Source organism: Eubalaena glacialis, chromosome 1, assembly GCF_028564815.1.
Source record: "Eubalaena glacialis isolate mEubGla1 chromosome 1, mEubGla1.1.hap2.+ XY, whole genome shotgun sequence".
Classification (NCBI taxonomy): domain Eukaryota; kingdom Metazoa; phylum Chordata; class Mammalia; order Artiodactyla; family Balaenidae; genus Eubalaena; species Eubalaena glacialis.
This window is the reverse complement of record NC_083716.1, coordinates 233,439,877-233,461,067: the sequence shown is the minus strand read 5'-3', so window position 1 is coordinate 233,461,067 and position 21,191 is coordinate 233,439,877. Positions and strand designations below refer to the sequence as shown.

The following is a 21,191-nucleotide window of genomic DNA, read 5'->3' as shown; positions in this document are numbered from 1 at the left end:
AAGGGCCAGGATAATCATCTGATGTTAGTGCTGCCCGTGCAAAAAAAAGCCACATTAATCACTATTTATTTAACCCACAAGTTAAAATTAAGTAATAAGTGAAGAAAACAAAACCACAGATTAAAGGTGTTATGAAACCATTAAAAAGAATCACAGTTGGGACAGTGGTGTTAGAAGTATTTTTCACCAAGTCAGTTCATTCATTTGACTAGTTTCACATCATTCACTCACATCAATGTTAATTAAGTCACTGCTTTTATCACAGTATCTTTTATACATGCCCCGTTTAAATTCTGAATGTAAGAGTTCTATCCTAAGGGATAACCCTACACACTTCAAAGAAACCAGAAGGCAGGAAGAAATTTATCAACCCTTCATTAGTTTCTTGATATGGAATTTTTTTTAAGCCTATTTAGAGCGATTGGTTGGTATTTGCAATACACAACATTGGTGGTCGCTTGAGGAACAAAAAACAGCTGCTTGTGGGCCATACTTCTTAATTAATATAAGATCTCTCAATGCCATGCCCTGAAAAGCACTAGCGGCAAAGCTGCGTAAGTGCAATCTCTCCTCGCTGCCAGCCCACTGCAGAAGAACACAGGAAATACCCAAGGAGCAGGCCACAGCCATCCTCAAAACACCATCATCACACCGCGGAGAAGCACAGATCTCAGATGAATTCGGGACCAACAGAACCTAATCGCATGCATATGGGAGTCTAAACGGCCTGTGGACCTTCTGAAACACAACATACACATGCTTAAATCTCCGTTTTTGCAGACACCCAATTCTTCTTAAAGCACCTCTTAAAATTACAAGGTATGTTTACACTTCTCCTATGATTTAACCAACTTAGAAGTAAAAGCTCAAGTAAATATTTATATTACAAACATTAAGAATGCCCTTATGGGGACTTCCCTGGTGGCGCAGTGGTTAAGAATCCGCCTGCCAATGTAGGGGACATGGGTTCGAGCCCTGGTCCGGGAAGATCCCACATGCCGCAGAGCAACTAAGCCTGTGCGCCATAACTACTGAGCCTGCGCTCTAGAGCCTGCGAGCCACAACTACTGAGTCCGAGTGCCACAACTACTGAAGTCCGCGCGCCTAGAGCCCACGCTCCACAAGAGAAACCACTGCAATGAGAAGCTCGCGCACCACAACGAAGAGTAGCCCCCACGCGCCACAACTAGAGAAAGCCCGTGCACAGCAACAAAGACCCAATGCAGCCAAAAACAAAATAAATAAAATAAATAAATTTATTTAAAAACAAACAAAAAAAGAATGCCCTTAAGTAGCAGGAGATCAACGAACCCCAAATACGGAGCAGATATCAAAGAACAAGTAATATCAAAATAAGAATTATTCTTCCAAGAAAAGACACAAATCTACACAATATGAAACTACAGGTTAAATAAAGGATTACTGTGTAATTTTTTTGTTGTTGTTCTACACCCTAAAATAGATCTACTATTGATGAGACAGCTTTTACAAATGCCTCTCTCTGGCTGGGGACACTCCTGGCACACGGCCTTATATGGCATAGACCCTGTGTCACAGAGGCCTGGCAGGGACTTGGGTGCCACTCCAGCAGCCAAGGCACTTCAGGGAGCTCTGGCTCTCAAAGTGTAAGGTCCCCGGGGGATGAGGATAATGGATATTTGCCAAAGATAACTAGGACCATCTAGAATCATTCACACTCAAATCTCTAAGCTAGAATTACCCTGCTCTACTCCAAATCAGAGGTTGTGGAGTAGATACGCTGAGAAAACAGTTCAGAAAACAAATGTTCAGGACATTTATTAGGCAATTAATGTCAAAGAGCAGTCTTTTAAAAACCAAATATCAAAATATTTTTAAAGCGATCTCCCTATCCTCTCTCTCCACCGTCTCCACCATTACTTTCTTCACGTGAAAGCTCACCTCGCCCTCTTGAAGAACTTCGACCTCTAGGAGCCCCCACCACTGTTCCTCCTCCTCCTCGTCCTGTCAGTCGCAGGACAGCAGCACTGTTTACAGACATGGAAAAGTTTCTCTGCCAAAAAAGAGAGAAAGAAAAAAATGAATAAAATAAAACTGCATGTTGTTCCTGGCCATCTCCCACTGCATCTATAAAATGGCATTTAATGACTACTAGAAATGGGAAACAATCACTACATGACCCACTAAGATGCTCCAAAACCTGATTTTAGCTGAAAATTTCAAATTAACATTTCAGATCAACAAACATTAACAACCAATGCCTTATACTATGTTAGGTTCTGTGAGGAAATATTAAGCAGACAAACTCTAAATGCTGTATGTATCCGGAAGCAGACAGGATATTTATGCATCATAATATATACAGAATACTCGGTAAAAGAGATCTGGTTTGAAAGGGTCCTTTAACTACTGAAAGGTGGAAATGAGAGGGAGTCACAAAAGGTCTGAATCAACAGTATGACAGAGAAAAAAATGATCATTTTGCCTCCTACTGCTCACCACTGTGAATTAGCAACTCCAACTAGTATTTAATAGAATGACAGGTATCAGGGGTGAATGGGGAAGGGCAAAGTAAGAACCTACATAAGATCAACCATCTAAACGGGTAGGGGGAGAGAATGCTTGAAAAAAATAAACAAAATCCCAATCGCTTGGTCATTAGCCTGCACTTGCACCCACAGTCAATCTGGAAAAGGGTCAAATACAACAATAGTAGCGGCTGGGCATCCTTCAAACATGAAGAGGGACACAGGAAGATAGGAGGTCTGGGATTCAAAAATATGTTTAGTTGATACTTCTGGATAAATGGAATATACAGAGCTTAGGAAAAGGTAAAGCAAGAAGCAATTATAAAAATAGTGAAAAATGATCTATAAGATATCAAAATCCTGGGCATTTGAAGGAGAATTTCGTAAGAGAGTTTTAAACTCGGAAAATGTTGGAATATATCCTTACCTGAATACTTTCTATAAACTTAGAACCTAACAGACATCTGTGCAAAAATGCAGGTGTGGTAACAGTGTGGCAAATCCAACTTCAGCGTGGCTGTAGCCAAGGGCCCTCCTGGCAAAGGGGCAAGAAGTGAGGCTTAAGAGCACACCAATCTGGTAGCAGCTACCTAAATCACAGGGAAATAGAATCCTGCAATTCAACTAATATTTTAAGTCCCAATTGTTCTCCACTGTGAAGTCCTGATTTGCTGTTCTGATTCAAGATCAATTGAAATGTGATGTCTATTCCTCTTTTGAAGAAATCAACATGTAATTGGTTTTAAAAACTTCTACTTTCATTACTGAATTTCTTGTTTTAATATATGGGTCATTTTCTCCTCATTACCTGTCATTACTTGTCTTTTTCAGAACTGCATTCAATACAATTTGTTCAGATAAATTTTAGAAACTTATCAATGGAAGTTTTTTCCTTTGACTTTTATAGGTGTATAATCATATAATCAAGTAACTTCAACATTGAAGACTTAAAATGTAATTGATAACTAAAAACTAGAGGCAGATACCAAACTTGATTAGTACTGATTTCAAACTATTTTTTAATAAAACTTAAAAAAAAAAAAAAAAAAGCTTGTTGAAACAAATGCATTAATTTACCTTTTAACACAGAGTAACCAGTGGAGTTACTGAATAATGCCTCTGGGATCACAATTCAGCAAGACTATTAAGTCCCAAAATCTAGATTAATATATTCTAAAATTAGAAAAACAGAGGTCAGAGCTAACTGTATTATGTATACCAGGATCTGACACTGTTGAACACCTCATTACCAAAGTATTACATGTATGAAACTCAAATGCACCCATCTATAGCGTTCAGGGAAACTCTCATATGCTTTCATACATCCTCACACATCGCAGCTGAAAGTGCAAACTGGTATAATCTCTGGAAGGCAATTTCTCAAAGTATATTTAAATGTCCACACCCTTTGACACAACAATTCCTCTTCTTACACATGTGAAAAATAACATAAGCAGAAAGATTTTAACTGCAGTACTGTTTGTAAAAGCAAAAATGGCAACCAGCTAAGAATCAACCAAAAGGAGCTAATTTAAAAATCATGGCCACCTATACAGGGAATTCTGTGCAGCTGTTTAAAAAAATGAGGCTGGAACTTCCCTGGCAGTCCAGTGGTTAAGACTCCAAGCTTCCACTACAGGGGGCAGGGATTCAATCCCCGGTTGGGGAATTAAGATCCCACATGCCAAGCAGCGCAGCCAAAAATTAAAAATTAAATAAATAAATAAATAAAATGGGTAATCATGTTTTAAAAAAAAAAAAAATGAGGCAACTCTATTTATTAGGGTGGACCATATAAAATGGCTAATATTCAACTATTTCTGATGCAGAAAGCTACAATTTCATACAGTCAGCCTAATATATCAATACAAAGATATAAAGAATAGCTGGAGTTAAGAGCATGGAGAGGCTAGACTGCCTGAGAGTGAATTTTGGCTCCTTTACTCAACTTCTCTGTGCCTCATTTTCCTCATCTATATAATGTGAATAGGAATCTACTTCGTGGGTTGTTGCAAGCACTTAACACAGCAAGCAACAACTGTTTAGAACAGTGTCTGACACATATTAAAAGCTAAATAAGTATCTGTTATTATTTCCCAAATAGATGCTCAGGTGAAAACCGTAAAGTGTAGAACTGTATGCATAGTATGCTACCATTTATGTGTATGTGTGTTTAAAAGAACAGATGCATAGATAGTTGCAGATGTATTAAATACCCTAGGAAGGGAACACAAGAAAATGGAAACAGTGGTTATTCCTGAGGAAGAATAATAGGTAGCGAGAGTCTGGGTTACTCACAAACTTGCTTTTCACTATATGCACTTTGTGAATTTTGTATATACATGTATTATCTATTCAACGATGCATAAATGATTTTCTTTGATTTCAAATAAATAAAACACACCAATCTGGTAGCAGCTACCTAAATTACAAGTGTAATGTGTAGAGTCATGCTTTTCAAACTGTGATAGACATACAGGGAAATGTCAAAACAAAGAGCAACTGGGAGATCTTATTTAAGCGTTAATTTTGTTCTAAGAAAACCTTTTACCTAGTTATATTTTATACATGCATGCATGTATATATATGTGTGTATATATATGTGTGTGAGTGTATTGGGGGGGGGGCGTGGGTAGTGAGGGAATGTGCGCGAGCAGAAAATTACCTTGCAGTTTAAAGATAAAATATTCCCTTCAGGTAACTTCAGGAACTAAGATATGCAGCAAGAAGCTATTTTAGGTTATTAGAATTATTTACCTCCCCAATCGGAGTAATAGGGTGAATAAGTATACAAAACTCTAGCCTAGGAAGATCTAAGCAATTCCTGAACAGGTACCTGACCATCCAAATATACACTTCAAAATGTTAATGAACCTTCTGCCAGCTTTAAGTACTGTCCTACTCCAACATATTTTACAAAAAGAAAGGCTACCAAGTGTCAGGAATTCCTAAATGATGCCTTCTTAAATGCTTCCAAAAATGCACCCCTATGGTCTTCTGTGATTACCATGAAAACTTCCCAATCCTTACATTAAGCCCTTGTGATTATAGCATCCAGACCTTAACACCTTAAGATAAACTTTTCCATTATAAAAACAAAATGAAGAGTTACTCCTTTAGTCATTCTAGAACTAATTTTGGAGTGTAGGTGTACTGCATACCTAACTTTATTCCTTTTCAAATTGTTAACCAACAGTTCCCAGCAGCATTTGTTGAATAATTTTTGATTTTTCAAATGATTTGTGTAGCCCTTAGTAAATACAATTTCTTAGAAATGTTACAGGATTTTTCTGAATGATTCAATTACTTTTTTTTTTTTTTTTTTAAATTAAAAGTCTATCACGTTTTGGTAACTAGTAGCAAGTCCTCCTCCCTACTTATTACAAAGCTTTTCTGGCCCATGTAGTCTCTAAGAAATCCAGGCAGTCATTTAAGGAAAAATAAAAAGAAATTATTAAAAATATTCATAAACAGTTGGAAAAATAATCACAAAAGATTGAAACTGGTATACTGAGCTATATAAAAATTAGCTTCTGCATTAAAAAAATCATAAATGAAATCAAATGCAATTAAAAATTTAGAAAATTTAACAGGTCAGGGTTAGGGCTAGCTCAAGAAAAAGATTACTATCCAAAAGAAAAATTGGCAAAGACAAGAACAAAAAATTAAAAGAAATATAAATGCAAACATCTGAGAAACTCTGCACTAGGGAAAGAAATGCAAAGTAAAACAATGGAAGAATATTTTATCCAAATCTGCAGAGAATTTTTTCAATAATGTTGGAAGTATAGAACAAAGCTTAGTATACACCATCACCTGCACAAAAAGGGGGAAAACATATTTACTTGGAAAAATACACAAGAAGCTGCTAACACTGGCTGCCTTTCGGAAAAGGAGACAGGTGGCTGGGGTAAAGGATGGGAGAGAGATTTTCTATTATACACTGTTCTGTAAATTTTGATTTTTAAACCATATGATTTGCTGCTTATTCAAAATAATTAATTAATAAATAAAAATACTGAACGTGGCAAAAGTAATGGTAAAATGCTACAGGTATGGCAGCAGTGAAACAAAAGAAATATCCTCATACAAAGTTTCTTGAAAACGATTTAGCAGTATGGAGTGATTTGCTTTTATTTCCAAACTTTCAATTCTAATCAGCTGATCTATATGTCTATCCTTAAGCCACAGTTTTGATTACTGTAGCTTTGTAGTAAGTTCTGAAACTGGAAGTATAGGTCCTCCAGCTTTGTTCTTTTTCAAAATTGTTTTAACTACTTAGGGTCCCTTGCAATTCCATATGAATTTTAAGATCAGCTTGTCAGTTTCTACCCAAAAAGCCACTGGGATTTTGATGGGGATTGTACTGACAGTAGATCATAACAATATTAAGTCTTCCATGGCTTAATAAATGCTGATGCCTTTCCACTTATTTAGCCTTTAATTTCTTTCAACAGTGTTTTATACTTTTTATGTAAAAGTTTTATACCTCCTTATTCCTAAGTATTTTGGATTTTTATTTTTGGCTGCGTTGGGTCTTCGTTGCTGCATGCGGGCTTTCTCTAGTTGCGGCCAGCGGGGGCTACTCTTCCTTGCAGTGCGCAGGCTTCTCATTGCGGTGGCTTCTCTTGTTGTGGATCACAGGCCCTAGAGCACGCGGGCTTCAGTGTTGTGGCATGTGGGCTCATTAGTTGTGGTGCTTGGGCTCTAGGGCACGAGGGCTTCAGCAGTTGTGGTGCATGGGCTCAGTAGTTGTGGCTCGAGGGCTTAGGTGCCCCGCAGCATGTGGGATCTTCCCGGACCAGAGATCAAACCCGTATCCCCTGCACAGCAGGTGAATTCTTAACCACTGCGCCACCAGGGAAGTCCAACCAAGTATTTTCTTTTTAATACTACTGTAAATGGAATTGTTTTCTTAATTTCCTTTGTGAACTGTCCATTGCTAGTATACAGAAATACAACTGATTTTTGTGTACTGATTCTGTAGCATACAACTGTGCTGTATTCACTTAGTACACTATAAAAGGACAAACACAAAATCTGCTACTTTCCAGCCCAAAACTCTAACTTTCTCACAATATCATTTAGAAAATTGGTGACAGGGCCACAACTACTGCAGCCCGCGTACCTAGAGCCCGTGCTCCACAACAAAGAGAAGCCACCGCAATGAGAAGCCTGCGCACCACAACGAAGAGTAGCCCCTGCTCGCCGCAACTAGAGAAAGCCCATGTGCAGCAACGAAGACCCAACGCAGCCAAGAATAAATAAATAAATTTATTAAAAAAAAAAAAATTGGTGACAGAAGAGCACATTTTTAAGCACATTGTGAGCTGAAGAGCTACATTTTCCTTTAATGGTAAGAACTGGTAAAAAATTGGTGAGAACTCATGTTTTGCAGAAGAACTGAAAAACTACACGTTTCTGAAAAGAAGGCCCTCTCCCCCCAAAAATAACTCTTTCTCTCTACTCAAATACATCTCCTTATACTCAACAGCTTCAGATCTAAAGCAGAATCTAGTCAACTACGAGAGGCATCCAAACACCAAGAGTAAAAAGGAAGCAGATCTGGTGGGAATGGAGGACACTCCTTACGGCCTAAGTAGGAACTTCACATTTTCATGCCTCAGTGGGAAGGAACAAGGGTTTGACTGAAGCTCAAAGGTAGATACAAACCTGTTCTTCTTCTGTAAAGGGTACAAGAGCCAATGGCGGCAGGGGTTCCTCCTGTAGGATTGGCAGAAATTCTTTATCCAGAAGGTCTGAAGGTATCTGTTTGACCAAACACATGACCAAGAGATTAATGCTATCCCTCCAATTACAAGAAGATATAACAAGAAAATATTCTTTGATTCACCTGTTGCTGATTATTAAAAATATGGATTAAAGCTTATTCAGACACAATTAATATTCTGAAAGGGTCAAACATTAAAAACCCCAGTCACTCTCCCTGTCCTCCCATCAGACTACCACTCTCAGATTTGATATACAGCACTGACTCTGGTATTCCACAGTGCATATTTAACTCAAAGCACAAGGTGGTAAGGAGAGTTTTACAAGCAACTGTACCTGTCCTAAGCAACCATCATTAAAATTTGATTCTTAATCCATTAATAAAATTAAAAACAAAGTATACTTAAAAAATAGAAAATGTTATCTCTCACTAGTCAGGTAATAAAAGTGTATTTTATATAAAGCAGAAACTAACGCACCATTGTAAAGCAATTACACGCCAATAAAAATGTTTTTAAAAGAAAAGTGTATTTTATACTGTTTGAGTTTTGATCACTTATAAGTAACACAAATGTGGTGTCACATTTTAAGATTTTGTCCCCACTGAAAATTTTATATTTAACTCAAAAGAAAAGAACAAGAGAAGCATCTGCCCTTCTCACTCCTAACTTCTAACTGGAAAGAAGAATAAGAGATGCAATAAAGAGACAAGAGAAAAATTCTTCCTTTCTCAGCCATCATACTGGGATAGAAATAGAGGTTAAGAGGAAATTAGTTAGACAAAGCATTAAGTCCTGACTATTCTCCTGTTTTCATGAAGCTTTCTACTCCTGTAATGAAATGTTAGGTCTTCTCTAAAAAAATAAAGAGTACGCAACATTTAGAAGAGCCTCTGTGAACTACTGCAGGCTCCAAGAAGAGCCTCTGTGAACTATTGCAGGTTTCAAAGCAGGAAAAAAAAGGGTAGAGAGAAAAACCATGGCTGTTTCATATATCAGCACATAACTGTACATAACCTGAAATCTCATTCATAATTCTGAACTCTTTCCTACTTTCTTACCTTGTTGTCTTTAAGGAAAAGTGCTAACATTTCTTCTCTGCCATAACGATAGTCTGCTAATTTATACTTCGGCAATGCTGGAGAAAGAGGAGGGGATGTAATACTCCCACCACTGGACAGAGCTCGGAGCCTAAAATAGTAGACAGAATATAAAATGAAGTGTCAAATATTCTGGCAGTAAGGACTTTTTATTTTCATATAATATACTATAAAAATTTTATAAAATAAAATAGAACAGAAAAAAACCCCATTATCTCAAAGTATCCAAGATTTTAGCTCTAATACAACCTGCTATAATAGCTCACTAAGAAAACAGCTCATTGAGAAATAACTAGACAACCATTTGAAAATTCCATAACTTAGAAAGTATCGTGGCATGTCTGTGAGAAGCTTAGGGGGTGAGATGGGAACACCTTTTTCCAAACTATGAAAATAACATATAAATAAAACAAAAGTCATATATCACCTTACACCCACTAGATTAATAAAAATTAATAAATCTGACAATACCAGTTGTTGGTAAGGATGCAAAACAATGCAAATTCTCAAGTAGTGTTTGTGGGATTATAAACTAGAACAGCCACTTCAAAGAATGATTTGCTAATATTTAACAAAGTATGTTACACAAAAGAAAAAAGCAAAATACAGAAGCTTATAAAAAAGATGATACTTTTATATATGCCCGCAATATTTCATAATTCACTTTTAATGAAAGCAATTAGTGATCAGTGTAGAGAATTTAAAAATGCAGTGAAAAAAGTGCAGTACAAGGAGAAAAAAAATAAAAGCCATATTTACTGCTAAGAAGAAAAAAAGTAAAAATATACTTCGAGCTGATAATAGCAGCTGCCTCTAAGGAATGGAACTGGGAAAAGAGAAACATTTTAATTTTATAATAAGATGTTTTTATTTTAAAAAGGAGCGGGGTGCAGGGGAGAACCTCAGCAAAAGAATGGCAAGAGTATGATCGTACTGCAGCACTGCGTCAAATAGCAAGCGGGAAAACTACCATCAGGAGTAGCTGATTATCTGGGAGTGGCCCAAAGTTCTATAAAGCGATAGATAACAAGGGTAAAAGGGACCACGGTACTGCAATGCAGTAGTTTAGCACAGAGGAAAATTCAACAGAAGCATTAAAATATATCCCCCAAATTGCTAAGCTTTATTGACAAAAAAGGGGAGGGGGGGAATGGTCTACAAATTATACATTAAAAAGTGTGAAGGCCAAGCATAGTAAATACTTGCACATTATTCAAAAATGGCAGAAAAAAACAGTATGTACATAGTAAATATATAAAACGTGCTTACATGTAGAAAGCAATACCAAAAAAAAAAAGGAGTATGCATTAGTAAAGTGAGACTCTAGGGTTTTGTTTTTTACTTCAATGTTTCTATCTTCTCTTTCCACTTATTTTTTAATGTTTTATTATGGACAATTTTGAACATATATAAAAGTACCAAGAAGAATATAACAAACTGCCATGTACCCATCACCCAGTCCCCAATCCATACGGCTCCTTCTGCAGCACCATCTAACCATCCTTTAATACTATTTTGAAGGAAATCTTTGGCTTTCAAGATTTTTGAAGGAAATTATTTTCAAGTTTTGAGAAAATCATTTGGAGAAAAGGTATCTCATCTGTAAATATTTCAGAATGTTCTCTCTAAAAGATAAGGATTTTTCCTTCAAGTCTCAATTTTGCTGATTTTATCCCTGTGATATAGTTTAACATGTTTCTCTGTTCTCTGCATTTCATGTAAATTGGTGACTGGATGCACAGTCCTGATCAGACCTGGCAAGACTACTTCCATGTGGTGGTGTGTTATTCCATCAGGAGGCACATACTGCCTGGTTGGTTTTGCGAGGCTAAGCAGTCCCTGACGACCAAAGCTTAGATCCTTAAGTTCACTAAGGTTGCAAAGTGACTTTATCATTTCTTCTTTATTTGCTAGCTTGAACAGTTCTACAAAGAGAAACTTCCCTCTAACACTATTTGGTATTACCTAATAGGATATAGTTCATGTAAGAAAGGAAGGAAAAAGCCTTCATTCTTCCTTTTCACTTATTAATTTTCAAAATAATGACTTGGTTCACTAACATCCTCCAATAGTAACAAATTATTTTTTATTAATGTATTTCAGTTCACTGCAATTATTCTTAGCAATACTCAAACTATCTCATCTTTGCCCAGTGGGAGAGGCTTCAGGTTGGCTCCCAAGTCCTTCTGACCCAACCCTAGTAGTCTTTAACAGCTTCTTTTCTATCTGGTAGGTCAAATGTTCCAAAATCAGCTTATTTCTTGCCTCAGACTTAGAATCAACCATTTCACCAGGGAGCCTGATCCTCTTTAGTAATATATATATTAAGACACAATCTGGGTGCTAGCAGTGTTCACTGCTACTGGGTTGGTCTTTTGTTTTCTTTCCAATTATTCTTGGACTCAGAGGTCATTGAGTCCAACTCCTACAAGACAGGTTAAACAAACCAGTAAGAAAACAACATGCCCACGAAGGAGTGATCCAACCACTGCTGAAGGACCTTCCGGTACAGTGGTTTGCATCAAATTCATGTACATTTGAGCTCTTTCCTGAAAAAGTGGAATTAATATCCACTAAGAACTGAAGCTGGGAACGTTACACATACATTACCTCATTTAAGTTCCACAACAACCCCAATATAACAGATGAGAAAAATGAAGCCAAGGAGTTAAGCAATTTGCCCACAATCACCGCCAGCAGAACAAAGAGTCCAAAGCTAGGTTTTTACGACTAAAAAGAGCAAAATCTTTCCAAATTTTTATTTAAAATAGCCAAGGTGTATTCTGCCAAAAATTAATTTTTAAATATATATACATATATATAATTAGGAATTATTTTAAAATATCTTTCTTATACTGAGTCAATATGCTCCCCAAGAGTTTCTACCACTAGAGGGCACATCTAAGCGCTCTTCCAAGTGAAAATCATCCCAGTATTTGCAGTTATTTCATCTCACCAGAGACTTTCCCTCTCACTGCCCAACATCCCTAATTTCATCTGCTCCTCACAAGGTTTCAAATCCACCCACAAACCCTACGGGCTTTCCATGCCTGTGAACTGAACACTTCTTATAGGCACCAGACCTAAAAAGTAACACGACCAGAATGCACACTCAGGAGATTCCTCTAGCTACCGTTAAGAGAACAGACCAAGGCAGGCTGAGAGTAATTCAAACTAGGAGAAGATGGTAGCCTGAATCAGGATAATGGCTGTGCTATACTAAATAATTAACAAATCCTATCCCGAGTCTTCCTTCACCTACAGATATCTGGAAAAGCTAAAACATATTTGGATAATGTCTTTCCCTAAAAATCCACCAGTGATCTTTAACTCCTCTAGGATCTTGCTCCATACAACCCTCTCTTTTAGAAATTCAACGCTTCCCTATTGGCTTTCCCCTCATCTCTAAATATAAATATATCTAATAGTGATTTGTTTAAAACTCCTCTAATGCAGCATCCCCCTCTACCTATGCAGCAATGGTCATCTTTCCTCTTCATTTCAGAGACATCTCCACATTCTCACTTCCCAATCACTTCAAAACCCAGCGCAACCTGGCTTCTCCCCTACCACTCACTCCACTGCTCTAGAAAGTTCAATAACCTCAACACTAGGCCCAAGTGAAATTTTTCTATCCTTATCATCTTCATCTTCCCAGCCATATGGAGATCTGTTTAACACAGGAGGCCCAGTGCTACTCCTAGTAGTACTAGCAGTAACTGATAGGTAGCAGCAGCAGGGCTGTCTAAAACCCCCCGATACTCCACAATCCTCACTTGTTAACTGTTGTCCAAAATCCAAACTTCAGCTTAAAAAAGTAATTCAGAATTTCAATGTAGATGTGTGAAGACATACGAATCAAAAAGCCCTTCTGTGTAAGTTCACAATTCTCAATTCCAGCTCTGAACTCTTCCCTAGAGAGTAGGGTTTTCTTATTCGACCACTCACAGCCCTTCAAGTTTATCATATCCAAAACCCTACTCATCAGTTTATTCATCCCAACCTCCTTCATTACCCGTATTCCCAAAGGCAAGAAAGGATACCACCATCTACTCAGACACTGGATTAAGAGTCTGGAAATCATCCTTTACTCCTCACCTTCTATCCATCACCCATAACCAATTACAACGTCCCACCAGTTTTAAATCCTGTATCTCTCAAACCATCCCCTGATCAAGTAACCTATTATTGTTCACACATTATTGTTCACACTTTTATTTCTTACCTCGACTACGGCAACGGCATCCTGAACAATTTAATTAGGCACAGTCCATCCTCCACACTACTACCAGTTATTTATTTCAAATGCAAATCTGAATAAAACACTCCCTGCTCAACAATTCTTCACTGGCACACAATGATCAAATAAAAGCTTCTTAACATAAAAGGGCTACCTGCAAGCTCTTCTCTCCCACACTTCACATTACAGTAAAGGCAAATGTCTTGGAATTCCCCTCTTAAACCTACACTTTCCTGTCCCCTTGTCTTTACACATGCCCTTTCTATCTGGAATATTTTTTCCAATCTATTATTTTTTCACCTGGGGTGTGGTGGGGACTGCCTGGAAGCAGAGAGGTTAAGTGGAAAGGAGGAAAGGAAAAGAACAGAGACAATGAGGAGGATGAGGGTTGGAAAGAGAGTGGTAGGAGGGAAAGGAGAGAGAAATCTACACACAAGTACCTGCCCAATGTTGATGGAACTAATTGACTAGTGGGGAAAAAAAGCTAATAAACAGTCATACAAATAGAGAGCCAGTGAAGGATTCTGGAGAAAACTTGATCCAATTTACATTTTAAGATTACTTTGGCTGCAGTGGGGAGAGCAATCAGAAGAAAGAATGGAAGCCAGGAAACATCAGAAGGCCACTCCTTATAGTTTATGTCAGAGATGACGGTGGCTTACACTAGGGTGGAGGCAATGAAGATGGAGAGAAATGAATGGATTCAAGAGATATTTTGGAGGTAGAATTGACACAACATTGTGGTGGAATAGACGTAGGGATACAGAAGTAAAAGAAAATATCCAGGATAACTCCAAGATTTCTGGCTTGAGGAAAAGGGCACACTGTGGTATTAAGATGAAATAAAAGAAGAAATTTAAAAGGGCAAAATTCATAAGCTCAGTTTTGGAAAACTATGAAGGATGAGATGCCTACAGGCATCAAATGAGCAGCTGAATATCCTGTACTGGCATTATACTCCCTTTACAGCACTGACATTACTGTGAAATTATTTAGTGTCAGCTTCCCCACTAAATAATTCAAAAGTAGGTACCAAGTCCTTTATCCTTGTTGCCTCAGCACCTAACCCAAGACATAAAACCTATGAGGCACTTGATAAAATGTTTTCTAAACAACTTTTAATATTCTCTTCTAAAATACACCCTAGGATAACATCTAATTTACCATTCCTTCAGATGGCAGTTATCTTTTACTCTTTTTGAAAACTGGGACTATTAATGCATTCCATCCTCTAGAACATCTCTCATTTTCTCCACAATTCCACAAAGATCATGAATAGTAACCTAGCAATCTCAGGTTTGAATTCTCTTGCCCCCATGTCCCCCACCCTAAGACTTGAATCATTCAACATTTATTTACTAAGTACCTACACTAGCTAAACGATGGGCTTACCAAAATTGAGAAATACAGTGCCTTTCTTAATGGAATTAGTTCTTTTCTGAGTAAGGTAAACACATATAAAGAGACACAGTACAAGGTCATAACTACTTTAACATAGGTCTAAACAAAGTACTTTGGGAAAAACAAAAGTGCCTCATTCATTTTTGCAAGGAAAGACCTGGGGAAACTTCCTTAAGGCCACGGAGATGAGACAGAAGAAACCCCAAATGAGGTTCCTTGGCTCCTTCCCCATAAAGCCAGGTAACTGTCTGCAATTATTCATTCCGCTATAATAAATTCCTTTATTATCCAGACTTATCTAAGTAGATTTTGAATGCTCAAAATAAAAATAATAAATAAATAAAAATCCCAAAATAAAGCAAGTTACAATGAATTTGTTTTGCTTTTTAAAAATGTCTTGAAGTATACAATTATTTGCAAACAAGAAAGAATAGGAGGATACAAACCAAAATATTAACAATGGTCCTTTGGGTGGCACAATTAAGGGTAACTTAGATCTTTTCTTTCTCCTTTTGTACTACTGCTTCCTCCAAGGTTTTATGGAATGAGCGTGAATTATTTTACTACTGGGACTAACAACAAAAAAATTCTTTAAAATCCTAAATCTACCAGATTTAGAACTAAAAAAATTTTTTCTTCAAGGTAGTACTATGTGTTCTGTCAAGGGTGAAGTAAACAGGCAGGGGATGGGAATTAAATTCATACAATCCTTCTTGTGGTCAGTCTGTCCATATATCATCCAAAGCCTTAAAAATTAAACTTCTGATTTAATAATTCCACTTCCAAGATATTACTCCAAAGGAAATAATCAGCAACACAAAAAGAACTGTTCAAGGATGTGTATACATATTGACAATAGCAAAATATTAAAAACAACTTTACTTTCCAACAATTCACTCATTCATTTAACAAATATTTATTGAGTACCTACTATGTGCCAGGCACTGGAGATACAGCAATGAACAAACAGTACAAAAATCGAGACCAAAGTACTTGCCCTCGAAGGAGCGCACAGTCTAGTGGGGGCTGGAGGATGGGATATAAATAATAAAGAAAATAAGTAAAATATTTGGCATGTTATATTTTGATATAGACCATGAAGAAAAAAATTAAACAGGGAAAGGGAGGTAGGGAGTAAGGGGAGTTGTTATACAGGTGGTCAGAAAACATCTAAGGTGGTAATATTTGAGTAAAGATTTAAAGTGACACTTGTTTTATACCTAAAAAATGATTTACTCCTCCATTAAATCTATCTCACTCTTTTAAAAACTGCTTTGGTAATTATGTAATACATTTCTTTATCCTAAATATAAAGATAAGCTAAGACCTAATGATTCTTCCAGACCTACCGTAAAAAGTCCATGCTTATGGTCATTCATGGTCTGTCCCTAGCACAATTTTCAATGCTCTCCCATCCTCACTACTGTCAAATAAACCTCTTCCTTTTATACATCTCTTACCGAACATTATGTTTTACATCATTATAAAAATGATGACCTTAGTAGAAAGACTATAGTATCACTAAATGTTTCTGTATGGTTCAGTTACACACAGATTCAGTGTAATCACTCTAAACTTTGATTCTCAAGTTATTCTGGACACGGCTCCTTACCTCAAGTTTCACAATGAATGTAATGTTACATGCAGAAAAAACACAGCGGCAGTCTCTATTCATACTGCAGCTTTCTAGATCAGGGTTATCTGAGTTACTTCAAGGTCTCATATATTCCCTTTGCCAGAAGAAATTTTGATAGATGGTGCAAAGAAGGCAGTGTGCCTACTTAGACCTTTGCTCCTCAGTTTATCAGCATTTCAGATGACTAAGGGAAGGCTCCTAAATTCTAATGCCTGCAGGGTAACAGAGGTAACAGTTAGCTAAAGCTACTGCTTAAGCATGGGACTGGTAACTTTCCTCTGCTAAAGCTACGTCAATTCAAATTTTGTGTAAAACACTGGGCTGATCAAACAAAACACCATCAAACAAAACTTCAGCGTACCGATGAAAAGGATGTGTAAGACCCTACTGATAGACTGGGTCAATGACTCACTGAAATGACTTTGGGAACCCACGGTTTAGGACAGGGGCCAGCAAACTTTTTTTTGTAAATGGCCAGAGAGTAAATATTTAAGCTTTTTGAGCCAGATGGCCTCTGTTGTAACTACTCAACCTTGCCACCAGTGTGAAAGCAGCCAGATACTATGGAAACAAATGAGCGTGGCTGTGTTTCAACAAAACTTTACAGTCCCATGGCCATAGTTTGTCAACCCATACAGCATGAAGTTAAATGTGTAATGACTCTAAAACATCACCAGGAGTGCGTTTTTTTCCTTTTGTTTTAGCTAAATTCCTGGTACTGTCTCTCTTTGTTATTTCTTAATAGAGAGATACTGGAAGAAAAAAAAAAAAAAAACTACCTTAAACTAGCTGACAATTTTAATCATGTTTTTACAAAGAAAGATACAAGAGAGTGTATAAATACAAAAGAGCAGCAGTTACAAAATCTAGATGAAGGCAGAAAAGCTGCACACAAAATGGTTTACAAAGTGGGCTATACGAATTTAAAGCCACCTGGTAAGATGTGAATAAAGTTTTAGCTACAAGAACGTTCATCAAAAATATTTTTATAATAATGAAAAATTGAGAACAGCCTGTATGTACTACATCTAGAAGACTAGTTAAATAAATGATGGTACATCCATACAATGCAACCACTTAAGATAATAGGAAATATTTATTGATAAAAAAAGATATTTCTGATGTGGTTTTTTTTTAAATGCAGGTTACAAAACTGAATGTACAGTATGATCCCATTTTTGTGAAAATAAATGTACATTTACACAAATAAGCATACACAAAACTACCTAAAAAGATACACCAACCTATTTACAGTGGTTACCATGGACAGTGAAATTATGGTGATTATATCTTCTTCTGGATTACTTCTAATTTCTAATTTTTCTAGAAGTAATAATAAGAACTAAAAAAGGTGCAGAATTATTTAGGTCAACATTTCCAAAATAAACTCCCAAAGTATATAAGTTGCATCAGTTCTTAGAATTTCAAATAGTGATTTCTCCTCAGTCTCCAAATGCTAGCTGTAAGGGCCAGGAAAACTTAGGAAATACACATAAAAAGAAATGCATATAACAAGGTAAGTAGGGAGTTACTACAGGAAGTCTGGATCATTTATCAAACCACCACCACTTAAACAATCAATAATATTTAAGAGACTATTCCAATTTATCTATTTTATATACTGCCTTTGGTTCAATGTTTGAATGGAAAAAGCAACTATCATTATTCACGCCACTGATGAGAGGATCTTCAATCACCAACTTTGGGGGGAAAGGAAGAAGAGGGGGAAAAAGTCACACTACAAGGTGATGTATCTCAAAATTCCATGAGAATTCCATATTCGGGGTCCAAACACATCTGTAAGAGACTCAAAGGTCAATTAATTGTTATTATGGCAAATGCTAACCCGATCCTAAATGGGATGTTAATAGCCAGTGTAATTCTGGATCACCTGCCTAGCCCATCAATAAACTCAAATAATAATTCAATAAAAACTATTTTTTCAAATGAGTCTATGAATAGCACTCACAAACAAACATTGTAGCAGAAAGCACACACACATAAAAATGTTACAATTATATAAAATTATATATGCACCTAGACAAGGGTTCAAGCACAAAGTAAATAATTTACTAGGGTGGTGGGACTCTGGGGAGTTTTAAATCCATTATCATTCCACAACCAAAACCGGAAGATTTTTTAATAAAGTATAAATGCAGTCACTAACCAAATATAACTTATTCCTAGACTAGCTATATTGTTTTCAAGCAGTCACATAAAGCAAAGTCTCAAAAACATGCACATTTTATAAACCCCCCCAACACCTGCACAAATACCTTACTACTGTACTAGTCATCCAATATCGAACAGGATGAGATTTTGAAAACTCACCATTCAGGCCCGAAGTTCAGCGTCTGCGTTTCCGCTGCCATTCTTTTCCGTATGTTTACAATAGATTTTTATATGAGGAGAAACCTGTTAAAGAGAAAAATATCTCCATACAGTTGGTCACGATTAAATGCAGAATTCCAGCCCAGAAAGTATAGTTAGGGAGTGTGTTTTGCTTGTGCTCCTCTCAACCAGTCACCAGAATGAGGTCTTTTAATCCCTATTTATAACAATATAGCAGGCAAAGTAAAAATGAATAAATCCACCTTTACATTCCAACTCACCATCTTTTTATGTTTATGTGGGGAAAGGCGGCATGGTACAAGATGATGCTGGTGAGATAGGTGGTAGAAGACCATGCAGGGCATTGGGGACCAAATTAAGGATTTCCTTTTTTAGCCTTTGAGCAATGGGGAGGGAATGAAGGGTAACAGATTTACATTTTAATTTGTATTACTCCCTTGCAATGGCTCTCCCATCACCATGAGGTGTATCAAAGATTCTCCTTACCTATCTCACAGCTTCCGCCACAACTCTCCTCTCCCCACTGTCTGCTTAGCCCTTTACACTCTAGTGATTCTTTAAAAGTTACCTTGGACCATCAAGTTAAAATAATAAGCTAACCAATTTCATGAGTGATCCTTCAAGAGCAATTTCAAGATATCAGATCTTAAAGCGAAGTAAGTCAGACAGGGAAAGACAAATATTGTTTATTACTTATATGTGGAATCTTTAAAAAGCCAAACTCATAGAAACAGAGAGCAGAGTGGTGGTTACCAGGGGCGGGGGGTGGGGGAAATGGGGAGATATTGGTCAAAGGTACAAACTCCAGTTATAAGGTTAACAAGTTCTGGGGAATCTAATGTACAGTATGGTGATTATAGCTAATACTGCATTGTATACCTGAAAGTTGCTAATAATACTGTATTATATACCTGAAAGTTGCTAAGTTGCTACACAGAGTTTCTTTTTCACAAAAAATGAAATGGTAATTATGTGATAGGATGGAGGTGTTAGCTAATGCTATGGTGGTAATCATTTTGCAATATGTAAATGTATCAAATCAACACATCTGACACCTTAAACCAACACAACGTTATGTCAATTATATCTCAATAAAGCTGAAGAAGAAGGATATGAGAGTTTAGAAAACAGAAAATACTGTAAACACTGTAACATACTGTAAATATGTCCAAGATGTATCACATCACCCTGATTGTTGCTGTTTAAAAGATCTAAAAACAATAAACTAGAAATTGGTCTAAAACACAGAAACGGCAAAGTAAAAATGTGCTAACGTCCATAATCAGCTATTTATCTGCCCTCTTCCTGGAAAGTATTTCTGGCCCCATGTCAACCATGTGGCTTCCAAGGAGATTCCCATGTTCTTACTTAACCCTGATTACCTTTTGCCTGGCCAGACAAGTGTGCACACCAGACCCAAGCTGAGATCAACTTAGTGCCCTCCCCACCTCATACTGATAATTCCAAAAAAAATAAGGCATATGGTTTTTCACACTTTAAACTCTCTGAAACTGGAATGCATCTTAATCAGTGCCATGCTACAACTGCTACTGGCCCAAAACGGAAGCTGTGTCACAGCTGTCATCATCTGTACAAGGGTAAAACTTGGTCAGAGCCACTCCTTATCGTCATCCTTTCAATTGTGTTGTTCCTAGCACCCGATTTTAAGTGCTGCTTAAAACACCTTCAAAAAGATGATGCTGTGATTCTAAATTGAAACGTACTGTGTAATAGAAAAGAAAGCAAATACAGCAATAGGATATTAGTGAAGTAACTCTCCATCACTGGAGGAATGATTGCAAGTGCTTTGCAGAACCTGAGAAAGGAAAAAAAAACCACATGAAGATAAGCTTGTTGTGGTTTGCTAGTGAGACTTGACACTGCACAATCCATGTGGCCACATGCAGCAGCCCTGATGTATTTAAAGGAGGAAAAATTAAACAGCTTAGACTACTTTTAAGTACTTCACAAGCACCAAATCACTGAATTTTAAATCAATGAGAGAATAATGGAGCACTCTCTTAAGAAATGCTTCATCGCCAACACCCTTAATGACATGACACTACACGGGTGGGGAGAGGGAAGAAGAAGGAGACTTCTACAATCCTAAGTTTTTCACAATTTAGAAGAGTCAGACTTAATGTGTAGAAAGCTGAAGAATATCTTAACCAATTTATTTCACTTCTATTTTCCTTTTTATATATGCACAAAATACATACTATATAA

General features: G+C 37.0%; 1 protein-coding gene across 6 annotated transcripts in view; it reads right to left on the bottom strand.

Moving 5' to 3' along the window:
* Window positions 1-21,191, bottom strand: part of GIGYF2 (GRB10 interacting GYF protein 2) — a 126,689-nt gene that overhangs the window by 83,274 nt on the left and 22,224 nt on the right. For all 6 annotated transcript variants that reach the window (XR_009700791.1, XM_061188610.1, XM_061188588.1 and 3 more), the window contains 4 exons: window positions 18,945-19,028; window positions 9,298-9,427; window positions 8,181-8,276; window positions 1,921-2,032 (listed from right to left, as the gene is read on the bottom strand). Coding sequence is in view for 5 of the 6 variants with exons in the window: in XM_061188610.1 (XP_061044593.1) it covers window positions 1,921-2,032; window positions 8,181-8,276; window positions 9,298-9,427; window positions 18,945-18,985 (379 nt within the window). In the remaining variant the exon portion in view is untranslated. The remainder of the gene's footprint in view (window positions 1-1,920; window positions 2,033-8,180; window positions 8,277-9,297; window positions 9,428-18,944; window positions 19,029-21,191) is intronic.